General features: G+C 42.1%; 1 protein-coding gene across 2 annotated transcripts in view; it reads left to right on the forward strand.

The window, feature by feature from the left end:
* PDE11A (phosphodiesterase 11A) overlaps positions 1-12169 on the forward strand; it is a 427278-nt gene that overhangs the window by 393580 nt on the left and 21529 nt on the right. For both annotated transcript variants that reach the window (XM_045066809.1, XM_004768993.3), the window contains exon 19: positions 3176-3259. In XM_045066809.1, coding sequence (XP_044922744.1) covers positions 3176-3259 — 84 coding nt within the window. The remainder of the gene's footprint in view (positions 1-3175; positions 3260-12169) is intronic.

Below are 12169 nucleotides of genomic sequence, written 5' to 3' on the forward strand. Positions count from 1 at the left end.
GGATCAAGCCCTACATCTGCTCCCTGCTCAGCGGGGAGCCTGCTTCTCTCTCTCCTTCTGCCTTCCCCTCCCTGACTTGTGCTTGCTCTCTCCCACATGCTCTCTCTGTCAAATGCATAAATAAATAAATAAAATCTTTAAAAGTAAATTAATAATCACTCATAATCAACTACAAGATGCAAAATGCTGTAAAAGGAAAGCACAGGACAATATGTTATCTCATTCTTCCTCCACTCAAAAACATTTATTGAAAAGTGACTGGTCTGGAAATCAACTCTTACAGTATGATCTCCAAAAGGATGCTAAGACAATTCAATGTGGGGGGAGGGGAGGAATAGCCTTTTCAAATAGTGCAGGGACAGTAGGATATCCACTGCAGATGAGTCAAGTCAGACGCCTCTCACTGAACCCCAGAATCACCTCAAAGTGAATCATAGACCTAAACGTAAGAGCTAAAACTACAGAAAACTCAGAAGGAGACAGAGTGTAAATCTTCTGGATTGGATCTGACAGTGATGTGTTAGGTCTGACACCAAAAGCACAAGAAAAATAAAATAGATAATTGGACTTCATTAAAATGTAACACTGCATCTGAAAGCACACTCTCAAGAAAATGAAAAGACAGCCTACAGGATGGGAGAAATTATTTGCAAATCATATCTGATACGGACCTGACATCTAGAATATATAGAGAATTACGAACAACTCCTAGAAAGACCACCCAATGTTTAAAAAGGGCAAAGGATCTGAATACATATTTCTTCAAAAATATATACAGATGGGCCATGAGCACATGAAAAGATGCTCAACATCAGTCATCATCAGGGAAATGCAAACCAAAACTGCAGTAGATACCACTTAACTGGGACCAGGTTTTTAGGGTTTTTTTGTTCGTTTTTTTAAGATTTATTTATGTATTAGACAGAGAGAGAGAGAGAGAGATCACAAGTAGGCAGAGAGGCAGAGAGAGAGGGGGAAGCAGGCTCCCTGCTGAGCAGAGAACCCGAGGGAGGACTCGATCCCAGGACCCTGAGATCATGATCTGAGCCAAAGGCAGAGGCTTAACCCACTGAGTCACCCAGGCACGTGGGGACCAGCTTTAATTCAAAAGACAGACAACACCCAGCACTGAGGACGATGTGGAGAAATTAGAACTTTGTACACTTCTGGTGGGCATGTAAAATGGTACTGCTGCTTTGGAAAACAGTGTGGCAATTCCAGGAAACATGAAACGTTAGACTGGGCATGTGGCCCAGCAGTTCTGCCTCTAGGTCTATCCCCGGGAGAAATGGAAGCGTACATCTACGTGGAAACTTGTACATGAATGTTCCCAGCAGTCTTACTCACCGGAGCCACAAAAGTACAGACGACCCAACCGCATATCAGCTGAGGATCGGATAAATAAAATGGGGTATAACTATACAGTGGCATATCATTTGGCCAGAAAGAGGGATGTAGAGCTGCTGAGTGCTGCAAGAAGGAAACTTGAGCACAAAATGCTCTGCGAAAGCCAGTCACAGAAGACCACGGATCATTCGATTCCATTTATATGAGTGTGCAGAAAATATAAACAAAAAATAGACTCATGGTCACCTAAGGCTAGGAATTTGGGGGACAATGAGGAGTGACTGCTAATTGATATGGGATTTCTTGCTGGAGTGATTAAAAATGTTCTAAAATTGACTGTAGTAATGGTTGTACAACCAATTGTGAACTGAACCTCCCCCAAAATAGTTCTGTGCACCAGAAATAGTATTTTAAGTAAATAAGAAAAGCTCAGACAACTCTGAGAGCTCAAGATTAAGTAACAGAATAGTATTTTTAAAGGAACATTTCAGACAAAGACTACTGCAACTCACAAGATCCATTCCTTCCTTCCCCTGGCACACGTCAGTCTTCTCCAAATCCTGGTCCCCTTTCCTGGTATTTCACATTTCACATTGCAAGACAAGGACGAGCAGAGCCTGTGGGAGTCAGTGACCTCCTCCCCGATTCAGAGATATTTTCCTCGGCATCGCCCTTTTGTCTTCCTGTGAGCCTCGGCAGCTTGTGATTTCTGTTCTACCCACTCCCACCCTCATTCATAAGTCTGAAGGATGCTGGCTTTTTCAACATCTCCAGACCAAGGGAATGCCTTGGATCTGCCCTCGTGACCTATGTAAACGCCAAAAATGATGTAGATGCCACATGTTATCTCTATAGAGGAACGACCTAACCTACTTTAAGACAGTAATGCATTGGGTTATGGACATTGGGGAGGGTATGTGCTATGGTGAGTGATGTGAACTGTGTAAACCTGACGATTCACAGACCTGTACCCCTGGGGCAAATAATACATTATATGTTAATAAAAAATCTTTTAAAAAAGATAGTAATGCAGGGAAATGTCGCTTCTTAGAGACTGGCCTTACTCGTGGAGAGCAGACAGAGGGACATGCTTGATGGAGTAGAACTAGCAGTTGTTTGTTCAAAAACCCACGTGAGCCCCAATTCCAGTTGATCGGTTCCCTTTTCATGTCTGCCCAACAGACATATGTTACTTCTTTTTCTTGAAAAATATACTTAAATTTTCCAAACATTATCATATCATGAAGTTTAAAGGCTGGGAAGGAGGTGAGAATGGATAACTACCACATCCTCCATCCCATGATAGATAAACGCTCAGGATTTTATTAATGACAGAACCTTGTTGAGAAACACATAGAGTTGTCCAACCAAAACCCCACCCTGAAATATTAACACAAATAGTTTCTATTTAAAATCAAGCTGCTTTAAGGATCTTTTCTAATCCATCCCACCTTCTTTCACTATAAAAATAAAGCCTGCATTACTTTTGTGGCAATAAAACCTATGCCTTTCCCCTTGACTTGTACCCAATTCCCAGTGACCTGAATACTTGATTTAGTGGCCATTACCTATATCTGAAGGCAGATTTTGGCCCCAAGGAGTTGTGTGCTATAAAGTTCAAATAAATTCGCTTACAAATCTCATAAAAAGAGGTGAAAATACTTTTTTTCTCATCATAGATAAAGGAAAAAAAAAGTACATGTAAAGACTGATTGTGATTTGTGAAGTGTTCAGTTGGTAAAAATTAGATCATTGTGGCAAAGTGTTTGACAAAGCACCTGTAAACTACTCCAATGTAATAAAGCAAGCTTCTCTTCCCCCATTCTAGGCGATTTTTGATCGGAACCGGAAAGATGAACTGCCCCGACTGCAGTTGGAGTGGATTGATAGCATCTGTATGCCTTTGTATCAGGTAATCAGGATCTGGGAGGGCCCATGTGTCCCAACTGAGCCGGGAGAGAAGGGCATATGTACTCCACAAAGGTTGAGCCTTCCGAGAACCTCCAGGATATGGGCATTGCTAAGAAATCTGGCTGTGGTCTGTCTCTTCTCAGGTTTTAACTGTCTCCTAGGAAAAGCTGGTGCCAGGAGGCCAGAAGCCTGGGTTCTCCTTCTAGGACATAGTGTCCATGGGCCTTGAGGCCCTCATGTTTTATCTCAGTATTTCCCAAGCTCTGTTCCAGGGAACACAAGGACCCAGAGCCACAGCCTAATACATATCTCTTCAAAGAGAGCCCTCAGGCCCCACAACTAGGGAACCTGAAGGCTCAGAGTGTCCTTTAGGAAAGAAACACATTTAACCTTGATTCATTCCACATTTCTCTAACATCTGACTATGGAAGTCTTTTCCTTTTCCTTTTTCTTTTTCTTTTTTTTTTTTTTTTTTTTTTTTTTACAATTTTTTCTCTTACTTCTGTGAATATCACATGAGACACAAGAGCTCCAGGAAACCATGAAACGTGGTTTTCTGGCCTGGCCCCATGGTCTGGGCCACAGAGTTTTCAGAGAACCTTCTATCTTCAAAGTCTGCCTCCCTGAGTTGCGTGTGACAAAGGCTGAGCACTACATTCTGAACAAGGTGCGCTGTGCCTTCCTGCTCTGCTGTCTGGGTCTCAGGCCCCTGCTCCTGGCAAGGAGACGAGTGTCACCGGCTTTGAATGTGCACGCTTCACATTTTGAGTACAGATCAGGGTTGGCTTCGGTTAACACCAACAGTTCAGTGTACATTGGCTTTTAATTCTACTACTAAGCGTTTGCTTTCATGTGTAAAACCTGGCGAGTTCTTTACCCCCTACCCGGCTCAATCAGACTGAGCTGCTTTTCCAACTTCAGACTGAGAAGCACACGCAGGGAATGTAAAACCGCTGGAGTTTCTCACCCTGTGCAACTCCATTAAAAACACAGTATTGTTTTTTAAGGACCTCACAACCATTAAGTTTCAGGCTTATCTGCTACTTCGTTTTTAGTACTTTTAGGAGCTGCTGAGCCCTGTCACATTACGCTAAAAAAGAAAAAAAAAATCTAGAATACTGTCTTGAAGATGGAAATGTAACTTTTTAGTGACTATAAACACCAAAAATAAATTCATTTCTTTGTTTTATGTTAGCCATTAAATACATGATAGCATAAAAATGAGACAAGGTTTTAATATAATCTAAAATAGATTATTTTAGGGGCGCCTAGGTGGCTCAGTGGGTTAAGCCTCTGCCTTCAGCTCAGGTCATGATCTGATCAGGTCATGATCCCAGGGTCCTAGGATCGAATCCCACATCCGGTTCTCTACGCAGCGGGGAGTCTGCTTCCCCATCTCTCTCTCTGCCTGCCTCTCTGCCTGCTTGTGACCTCTCTCTCTGTCAAATAAATAAAATATTTTTTTAATTTAAAAAAATAAATGAAATCGATTATTTTAGTTTTAAATGGCACATAATGTTCTTCTGTTTAATAAGGAACAACTGGGCGAAAAAATGGAATGATGTTTACTGTATTTTAATTCTCTTTAATTTTAATTCTCTTTTCTTCCTGTCCACTCCTCCCATCCTTACTCCTCCTGGATCTCTGTGATGCTGGGGCCCTAGGTATAAAGCCCACAGCTGTTGGGTTAGATATATCTTGCTTTGCCAAATTCACCTTGACTATCCTTGTAGAACTATTTGTAATTTATTCCATTTCCTGTGCACAGTTATGCAATAAATGGGATGAATTCTTACCATGAATAAATTCATTTTTCTGTGGGTAACGTTTAGGAGGATGAAGACTTGTAATTGCATGACTGATGAATTTTGAGTATTAGTTTGCAAAGCTACTTTGGAATGGACCCAAAGTCCACACATCCTTCCTATGTGATTAGTTATAGTAAATTCTGGAAAGCATTCTCATGTGCTTTTCCATGCTAATTTCATTGTTTGGGTACTGATTCACAATCATTTGGGCTTATTTTATACTTCCTCTCAAATACTTTGAAATCTTTAGGTTAAAAAGGAAGCTGCTTGAATTTAAACTGGAAACAGCACTTCCCAGAACTTAGGGAGTAACATTACCACATCAGATTATCTTTCATTCCTGATTTTCCTCACCTGTTTCACTTTACTACTTTTCTGTGAGGTTAGATACGTCTGCTATTTTTATCCACAGAAACTTAAGTTACAGACACTTTAAGTGACACTCCCACCAAGCTAAAGTTGTGTCTCACCCATCTGTGGCCTTGGTTTTGATGTAGTAGCCTTTCGACCACCCATTCCACCTCTGCTGGATATTTCTTCCACAATCTTTTCTTATTAAACTAGATGAGAGAATCTTGGCATTGTGAAGAGGAATGTGGAGGAGCTCTTTGGAAAAGTTTGTAAAAGTTCATGTTCATTTCTGCTGCGATATCTTCTTAGTTAACAAAGCATGAAAATCATGTTCATTTTTTAATGTATTATCATCACTTATTTTTAAAAATAACAGAGAGGGGCACCTGGGTGGCTCAGTCAGTTGAGCATCCGGCTCTTGATTTTGGCTCAGATCATGATGTCAGGGTTGTGAGATTAAGTCCCACATTGGGCTCTGTGCTCAGTGGGGATTCTGCTTAAGATCTCTTTCTCCCTCTTCCTCTGTTCCCTCTCTTCCCCTCGCTCACTCTCTAAAATAAATTTAAAAATATTTAAGAAATAGTAATAAATAAATTAGTAAGTAAAAAAATAAAAACATTTTATTTGTAAATTATAACTTCTGTGAATAAGTCTTTGAAACCAATATTTCAAGAAAGGCCCTCAAGCTGAAACTTTGTCAAGCAGTGTTAAGTACCCTCTCCTACAGTCCCTATTTTGCCCCATTTCATGCAGTTGGGGGGTTGAGACGTTGTATGTTATTTAAGTGGGTAAGCTGACATTAACTGTCAAGAGCTCCTGAAATGAAATGGAGTGTGTCAGTGGGCAGGAATCACCATCAGTACAAAGATACAAAACCTTGACGAGACAATTCACCAAGCAAGGAACGTCATTGATGTGACATTAGTCGTTGAGGCAAATGTCTGCAGGAACTCTTGTTGCTGACAGGCCAATTTGAGGTCTTGACCATGAATATGTAATAATGAAGAGCCTGAGAGGATAGAAAACGCATGGGAAAGTATGCAGGTGGTAGGCATCCCCAAAAGAGACTGATCTGAAATGACCTGATCTGAATCGTAGAGCACAGGAATCCAGGGTGGCCTTGCTAGGTCAGGCTGGGCACAGGACAAAAGAATACAGAATAGTACATAGGAGACAAAGAACTTTCCTTTTCATGGCCAGGGCCCTGACCTCAAGGTGGAGCAGTCTGGGTGGCAAGAAGCCTCATGTGGCATCCTAGGCAAACAGATATTTGTGGAGAGAGCTGGAACGAATGCCTGTGCTGCGGGGGAGCAGTGTGGAGATGCCCTCTAGGGAGGGTGGAAGCTAGCCGAAGCACGGGCGGGGCGGGGGACTGAATGGCAAAATACGGACCAAATTTGGAAGTGGGTGGAGAGGCAACTAAGCAGTAGGTACAAATATGGTTTTAGGACAGTTTTTTTTCTTTTAATTTTTTATTTAAATTCAATGGAATTAACATATAGTGTATTATTAGTTGCAGAGGTAGAATTTAATGATTTATCAGTTGCATGCACTACCCAGTACTCATTACAACAAGGATGCCCGTCTCCCAGTTCCCCGTCCCCTCCAGCAACAACTCCATCTGTTTCCTGGAGTTAAGGGTCTCTGTGGTTGCCTCCCTCTCTGTTTTCATCTTATTTTATTTTTCCTTCCCTTCCTGTTTTGTTTCTTAAATTCCACATATGAGTAAGATCATTTGGTGTTTGCCTTTCTCTGGCTGACTTTCTTCCCTTAGCTAATGCCCTCTAGTTCCCATCCACATTGTTGCAAATGGCAAGATTTCATTCTTTCTGATGGCTTAGTAATATTCCAGTGTATGTATGTGTGGATGTGTGTGTGTGTTTGTGTACCATATCTTCTCTATCCATTCATCTGTCAATGTTGATGGACATTTTGGTTCTTTTGATAGTTTGGCTATTGTGGACTTTGCTGCCATGGATATTGGGGTGCAGTGTGTCCGAAGGTTACTACATCTCTATCTATGGGGTAAATACCTAGTAGTATAATTGCTGGGTCATATGGTAGCTCTATTTTCAACGTCTTGAAGAACCTCCATGCTGTTTTCCAGAGCAGCTACACAAGCTTGCATTCCCACCAACAGTGCAGGAAGGTTCCCCTTTCTCGGCATCCTCGCCAACACCTGTCATTTCCTGACTGGTTAATTTCAGCCATTCTGATTGGTGTGAGGTGGTATCGCATTGTGGTTTTGATTTGTATTTCCCTGATGCCAAGTGATGTTGAGCATCTTTTCTTGTGTCTGTTGCCCATGTGTATGTCTTCTTTGGAGAAATATCTGTTCATGTCTTTAGTTTCTTGGGTGTTGAGTTTGATAAGTTCTTTATAGATTTGGGGGCACTAGCCATTTATCTGATAAGACATTTGCAAATATCTTTTCCAATTCCATAAGTTGCTTTTTGAACTTCATTGGCTTTCACTGAGTAAATTGGTTTCACTTCGTGGTTTTGAAAAGGTTGTGTTTGTCAGTTATGAAAATAGATCAAGCAGTTTCCTCGTTCATTTCAGTTTGCTGAGTTATGTCCCTCTGAGCTGGGGGTAGATTATCACTATTCCCAGGCGCCTGAAGGGCTACTCATTTGTGTGCCTAGGTGGGAACTCCCACAAACTACATTTTGGACACCCGCTGCATTTAAAATTAAAACTCATCTCTGAGACAGCTTCAGTTTCCAGCCAATTGGTTCCTATGGTGAAGGAAAACCAGGCTAACTCCTCCAGTTCTCCTAAAATCTATTCATTAGGAAGTGACCTAAGTAATCTAGTGATTGACTGGAAGTGACTGAGAGAAAATATATAAAAAAGTATATCAACAAAGCAGTGCATAGGGAAGAAGCATGCAGAGAACACACCCAGATCTGTGACTAGTTATGGAGTTGGGAGATACGACACACTTGTACACATATATTTACATGTGAGTATATAATTCTCCAGAACTTGCTCATCTTTTTAATCTTATGGCTCCAAACTTTTCTTTAAAGAAAATGGAAAATGGTCCTCACAGGCAGAAGTCATGATTTATCTGTGACAGCATTTTAATCAGGAAGCATATAGGAAGTCGAGAGTGGGCAGGGAAGCATCAGAGCGTGTGCCCCAAGAGCAGACTAAAGCCTGGTTAGTTAGCTCTGTCCTAGCAGGGTATCTTGAAGGAACACATTGACATCTGATTCCCGTGCTTTCTGCTGTCTTTGCATCCTGCTGGGGATCCATTAGCCTGCTGCTCAACATCTTTGGAGGGAGAAAAAATAGAAAGGAAGAAAGAAGAAAAAGAAAAAAAAAGACACCATCAAACTTTGAAGTCATTGCTGCACCAGCCTTAGGGGTAAACAGAAAACCTGATGTGGCAACATCACACTGAGCTTCTCTTTGCAACAGCAAGCAACCTCTCTGCCCTTTGTTTTCATTCGCGACTTAATCAAACCTCAGTGTACCTAGAATCTCAATGATGCACAGAGGTGTTATAAATCTTCTGTTGTTAAGGGTTGAGGGATTTAATTTTTATTATGAACGTAATCGTATTTTCAGCGCATCCCAAACAGGTTCTTGATTTGGCTTTTTTTCACAGACAATGCCGAAGGGCTTGACCCGGACAGGATCTAGCCAGAATAATTCCCTGTCTCCATCAGAGGAAGGAAGATTCTGCGAGAGTATTGCCTCTTTATAAAAATGCCATGGGGTTCCTGCAACAGGCAGAGCTTCTAATGTTCTGATTACAGTAGCTTTTGACTTTTTTCTGCCTCCAGTTGTAATTGCTGTTTTGAAAAATACATTCACCTGATATAATTATTAATAAGCTCTCTGAAAGAAGGAAGGAAAGAATCTTTAAAATATAACTAAAATTGTAAAGAATGGGAATTAGAATTGATAAATTGGAAAAGAGGCTATAAAGTGCTAGGATGATTTTTCTGGACTTTTTAAAAAGTTCTTTAAAAACAATTTAAAATTCCCCAGATGGCTCATGCCTTCTAATTTTTTAAAAAAGAATAAGTAATGAGCTACGGAGTGACCAGTTAGAATATAACTAATTATATTCTATAGTGACTAATATAACTAGTCACTCTTCCTCCTAAAAACCTATAGGGAGGGGCGCCTGGGTGGCTCAGTGGGTTAAAGCCTCTGCCTTCGGCTCAGGTCATGATCCCAGGGTCCTGGAATAGAGACTGGCATCAGCTCTCTGCTCAGCAGGGAGCCTGCTCCCCACCCCCCTCCCCGCCTGCCTCTCTGGCTACTTGTGATCTCTGTCAAATAAATAAATAAAATCTTAAAAAAAAAAAAATCTACCTTTTAAAAAGAAAAACCTATAAGGAATAGAATGTGGATACAGGGAGGAATTATTTCATCAGACACTTTAAAAAAAAAAAAGAGGACACCACCCAAAACAGTTTTCTATAAATATTTTCTCTACAATATTTAGTATTCTTGTGGATGAGAGGAAGAGATAGTTGGAGCTAATTTCTTGCTAGTCTTTACAAGGAATGACATTGTGTCTAACTCAAAAGAATGAGAGAGAGAGAGAAATAACTTCCTACATTCTCTATAATTTATCCATTTGGCTCCACTTTTCCTGGTAATTTGGGGAGGGGAGGCAGTCAGGGACTGGTACTTAAACTTGACAACTAAAATATCACAATTTTTTCTGGTTAAAACCAAAATGTGAATAATTCCAAACCAAAGCTATTTCTTCTTCCCTGCTGCCATCTGGAGCCAGGAGGGCTCCCCTCTCCTTGTGAGCCCTCCATGAGCATCCGGGAGAGGGACCCAAGCACACATGCTGCTTTTTAGGTCTAACGGGGCTCTGAGAAGTGGCCAGTCAGGGCTTCGCATGATGCCTTGCTGGCCTCCACGTGACCGAGCGTGTGACCTGCACTTGGTGCAGGCCCCGGCCACTGGCTGTGGCTGCTAGCGTCTCCCGGTAAGCTCCCACCAGCTTCCTCTAGTCAGATCTAGTCAGATCTAGTCAGCTGCTTCGCTCTTCAAGTGCTCAGCTCCTGTGGACCACCCACGAGCTCCCAGCTACTTTCTCCTCACTCCGCGGTCCACACAACTTCCTCTGTCCTTTCTAATAAGTTGTCTGAGGGCAGTGCCTGCTTGTTCTAGGAAAATCCTGTCATTTTCCTGAATTAGGCTCTGAGAGTCAAGAAACAAGCCCTCCCTTGACTGCCCCCCCACCAGGCTTTGTCCCCCAAGGTACAGAGAGCCAAGACACTCACTTCTCATTTTCTCTTTCTCACCACCGCCCCCCTTTCTGTCTCTCTCCATTCCCTCTTTCTCTTCTCTCTTTCCCGCTCCTCCTCCTCTCCCTGCATTGCTGCTTTCCCCCTACTGCTCCCCCTCCCCAGCATGGAAAGTTTTTTAACTTCTTTTTTTCTTGTCTGATGGGAGCTACCCTTATATGATCTCCCCTGTGCTGTCTGCACTAGAACTTTGTGGTCAGACTGGGTGATCTGACATAGCCAGATTTGGTTCTTCATAGGTCAAGGAGAATTCTGGGATATAGACCCTCCCCCCTCGCACCACACAAAGCTGGCATTCAGGATTATAGTCTCTCAATGCCAAACGCTGACAGTTTGCCGTTTCTGACAGGAACTGCCATGTGCCTGCAGGAGGGGCGCCTACTGCGTTAATGGGTGGGAGGCCACGGGCATGACGAATCAAGCAGAACAAAAACACATGGGTTTAAGATTTTCAAAATATTGTCCTTGTCACATATTTTATACCTAAATCTGAGTGCTGAGAGTAAAACCCGTTTGCTTCACAATTTTCCAGGTCCTATCCGTCAAATACAAATGGCAGAGAAATGTGAACCTTTGGAAGTGTCCGTCTTAGGCAGTTTCTAGGCCCTTCCACGATGGCCTGTCCTCCAAACTTTGGGCAGTAAGCTTTCTTTGAAAAAACTGGATCACGGCTCCCTCTGCTTAAAAACCTCGGTTGAGGTTACCATCTGTAAGATCCCTCCTGGATTTCTTGCTTTGGTGTTTTGGGGCACCTTCCTGAGGCCCCCGGCCTCTTGGCCTCATCTGGTGGTGGCTCACCCACTTCCTCAGCCAGACGCCCTTTGTCCCAAAGCACAGGACTCCCAGCCCTCTTCTTCCCTGGCCTTTGCTGTGCTTCCCTCCCTCTCCTTTCTACTTGGAACGCTCCATACTGTGAATGTCTGGCTGCCTTCCCCAGTAGACTGGTTTCTGGGGACCATCATGTTCCCAGTACCCAGCACAGGGCCCAGCACTGCTCCATGAACGTTTGTGGAACAAATGAATGAAGAAACAGAGGAATGCATGATGGGTGCAGAATTAAGTATAAGCAGCGGAATGTGCAGAGTAGGGTTTATAACACCATGTTAAATTATCATCTATAAATATATAAAACCTTTCGTCAGAGTGCGCACTGTTCTATTCCTGCCCATAATCCGAAGTATATGGCCTATGATATCTTTTTAGAAAGTGGTTTAGTTCTCATCATGGTTGAATTGGCCCTTAATTCTCATATAAAAAGGCCAGTTTATAGCCGTGAATTTTTCCGGGTTTTGATTTTTTCAGCTAGGAAATACATGAGATTTTCTTTTATCCAGCATTGGCAGAAAATATAGTCTTGTAGTTATTTTAATATTCACATTGAGAGAGCTAGCATATAGATATGGATATATATATGGATCTCAAGAATTTATGTCATGCATTATACACATGTGATTTCAACATATATTG

The sequence above is a fragment of the Mustela putorius genome, unplaced genomic scaffold (genome assembly GCF_011764305.1).
Source record: "Mustela putorius furo isolate JIRA1106 unplaced genomic scaffold, ASM1176430v1.1 tig00003869_pilon_pilon_pilon, whole genome shotgun sequence".
Taxonomy (NCBI): domain Eukaryota; kingdom Metazoa; phylum Chordata; class Mammalia; order Carnivora; family Mustelidae; genus Mustela; species Mustela putorius.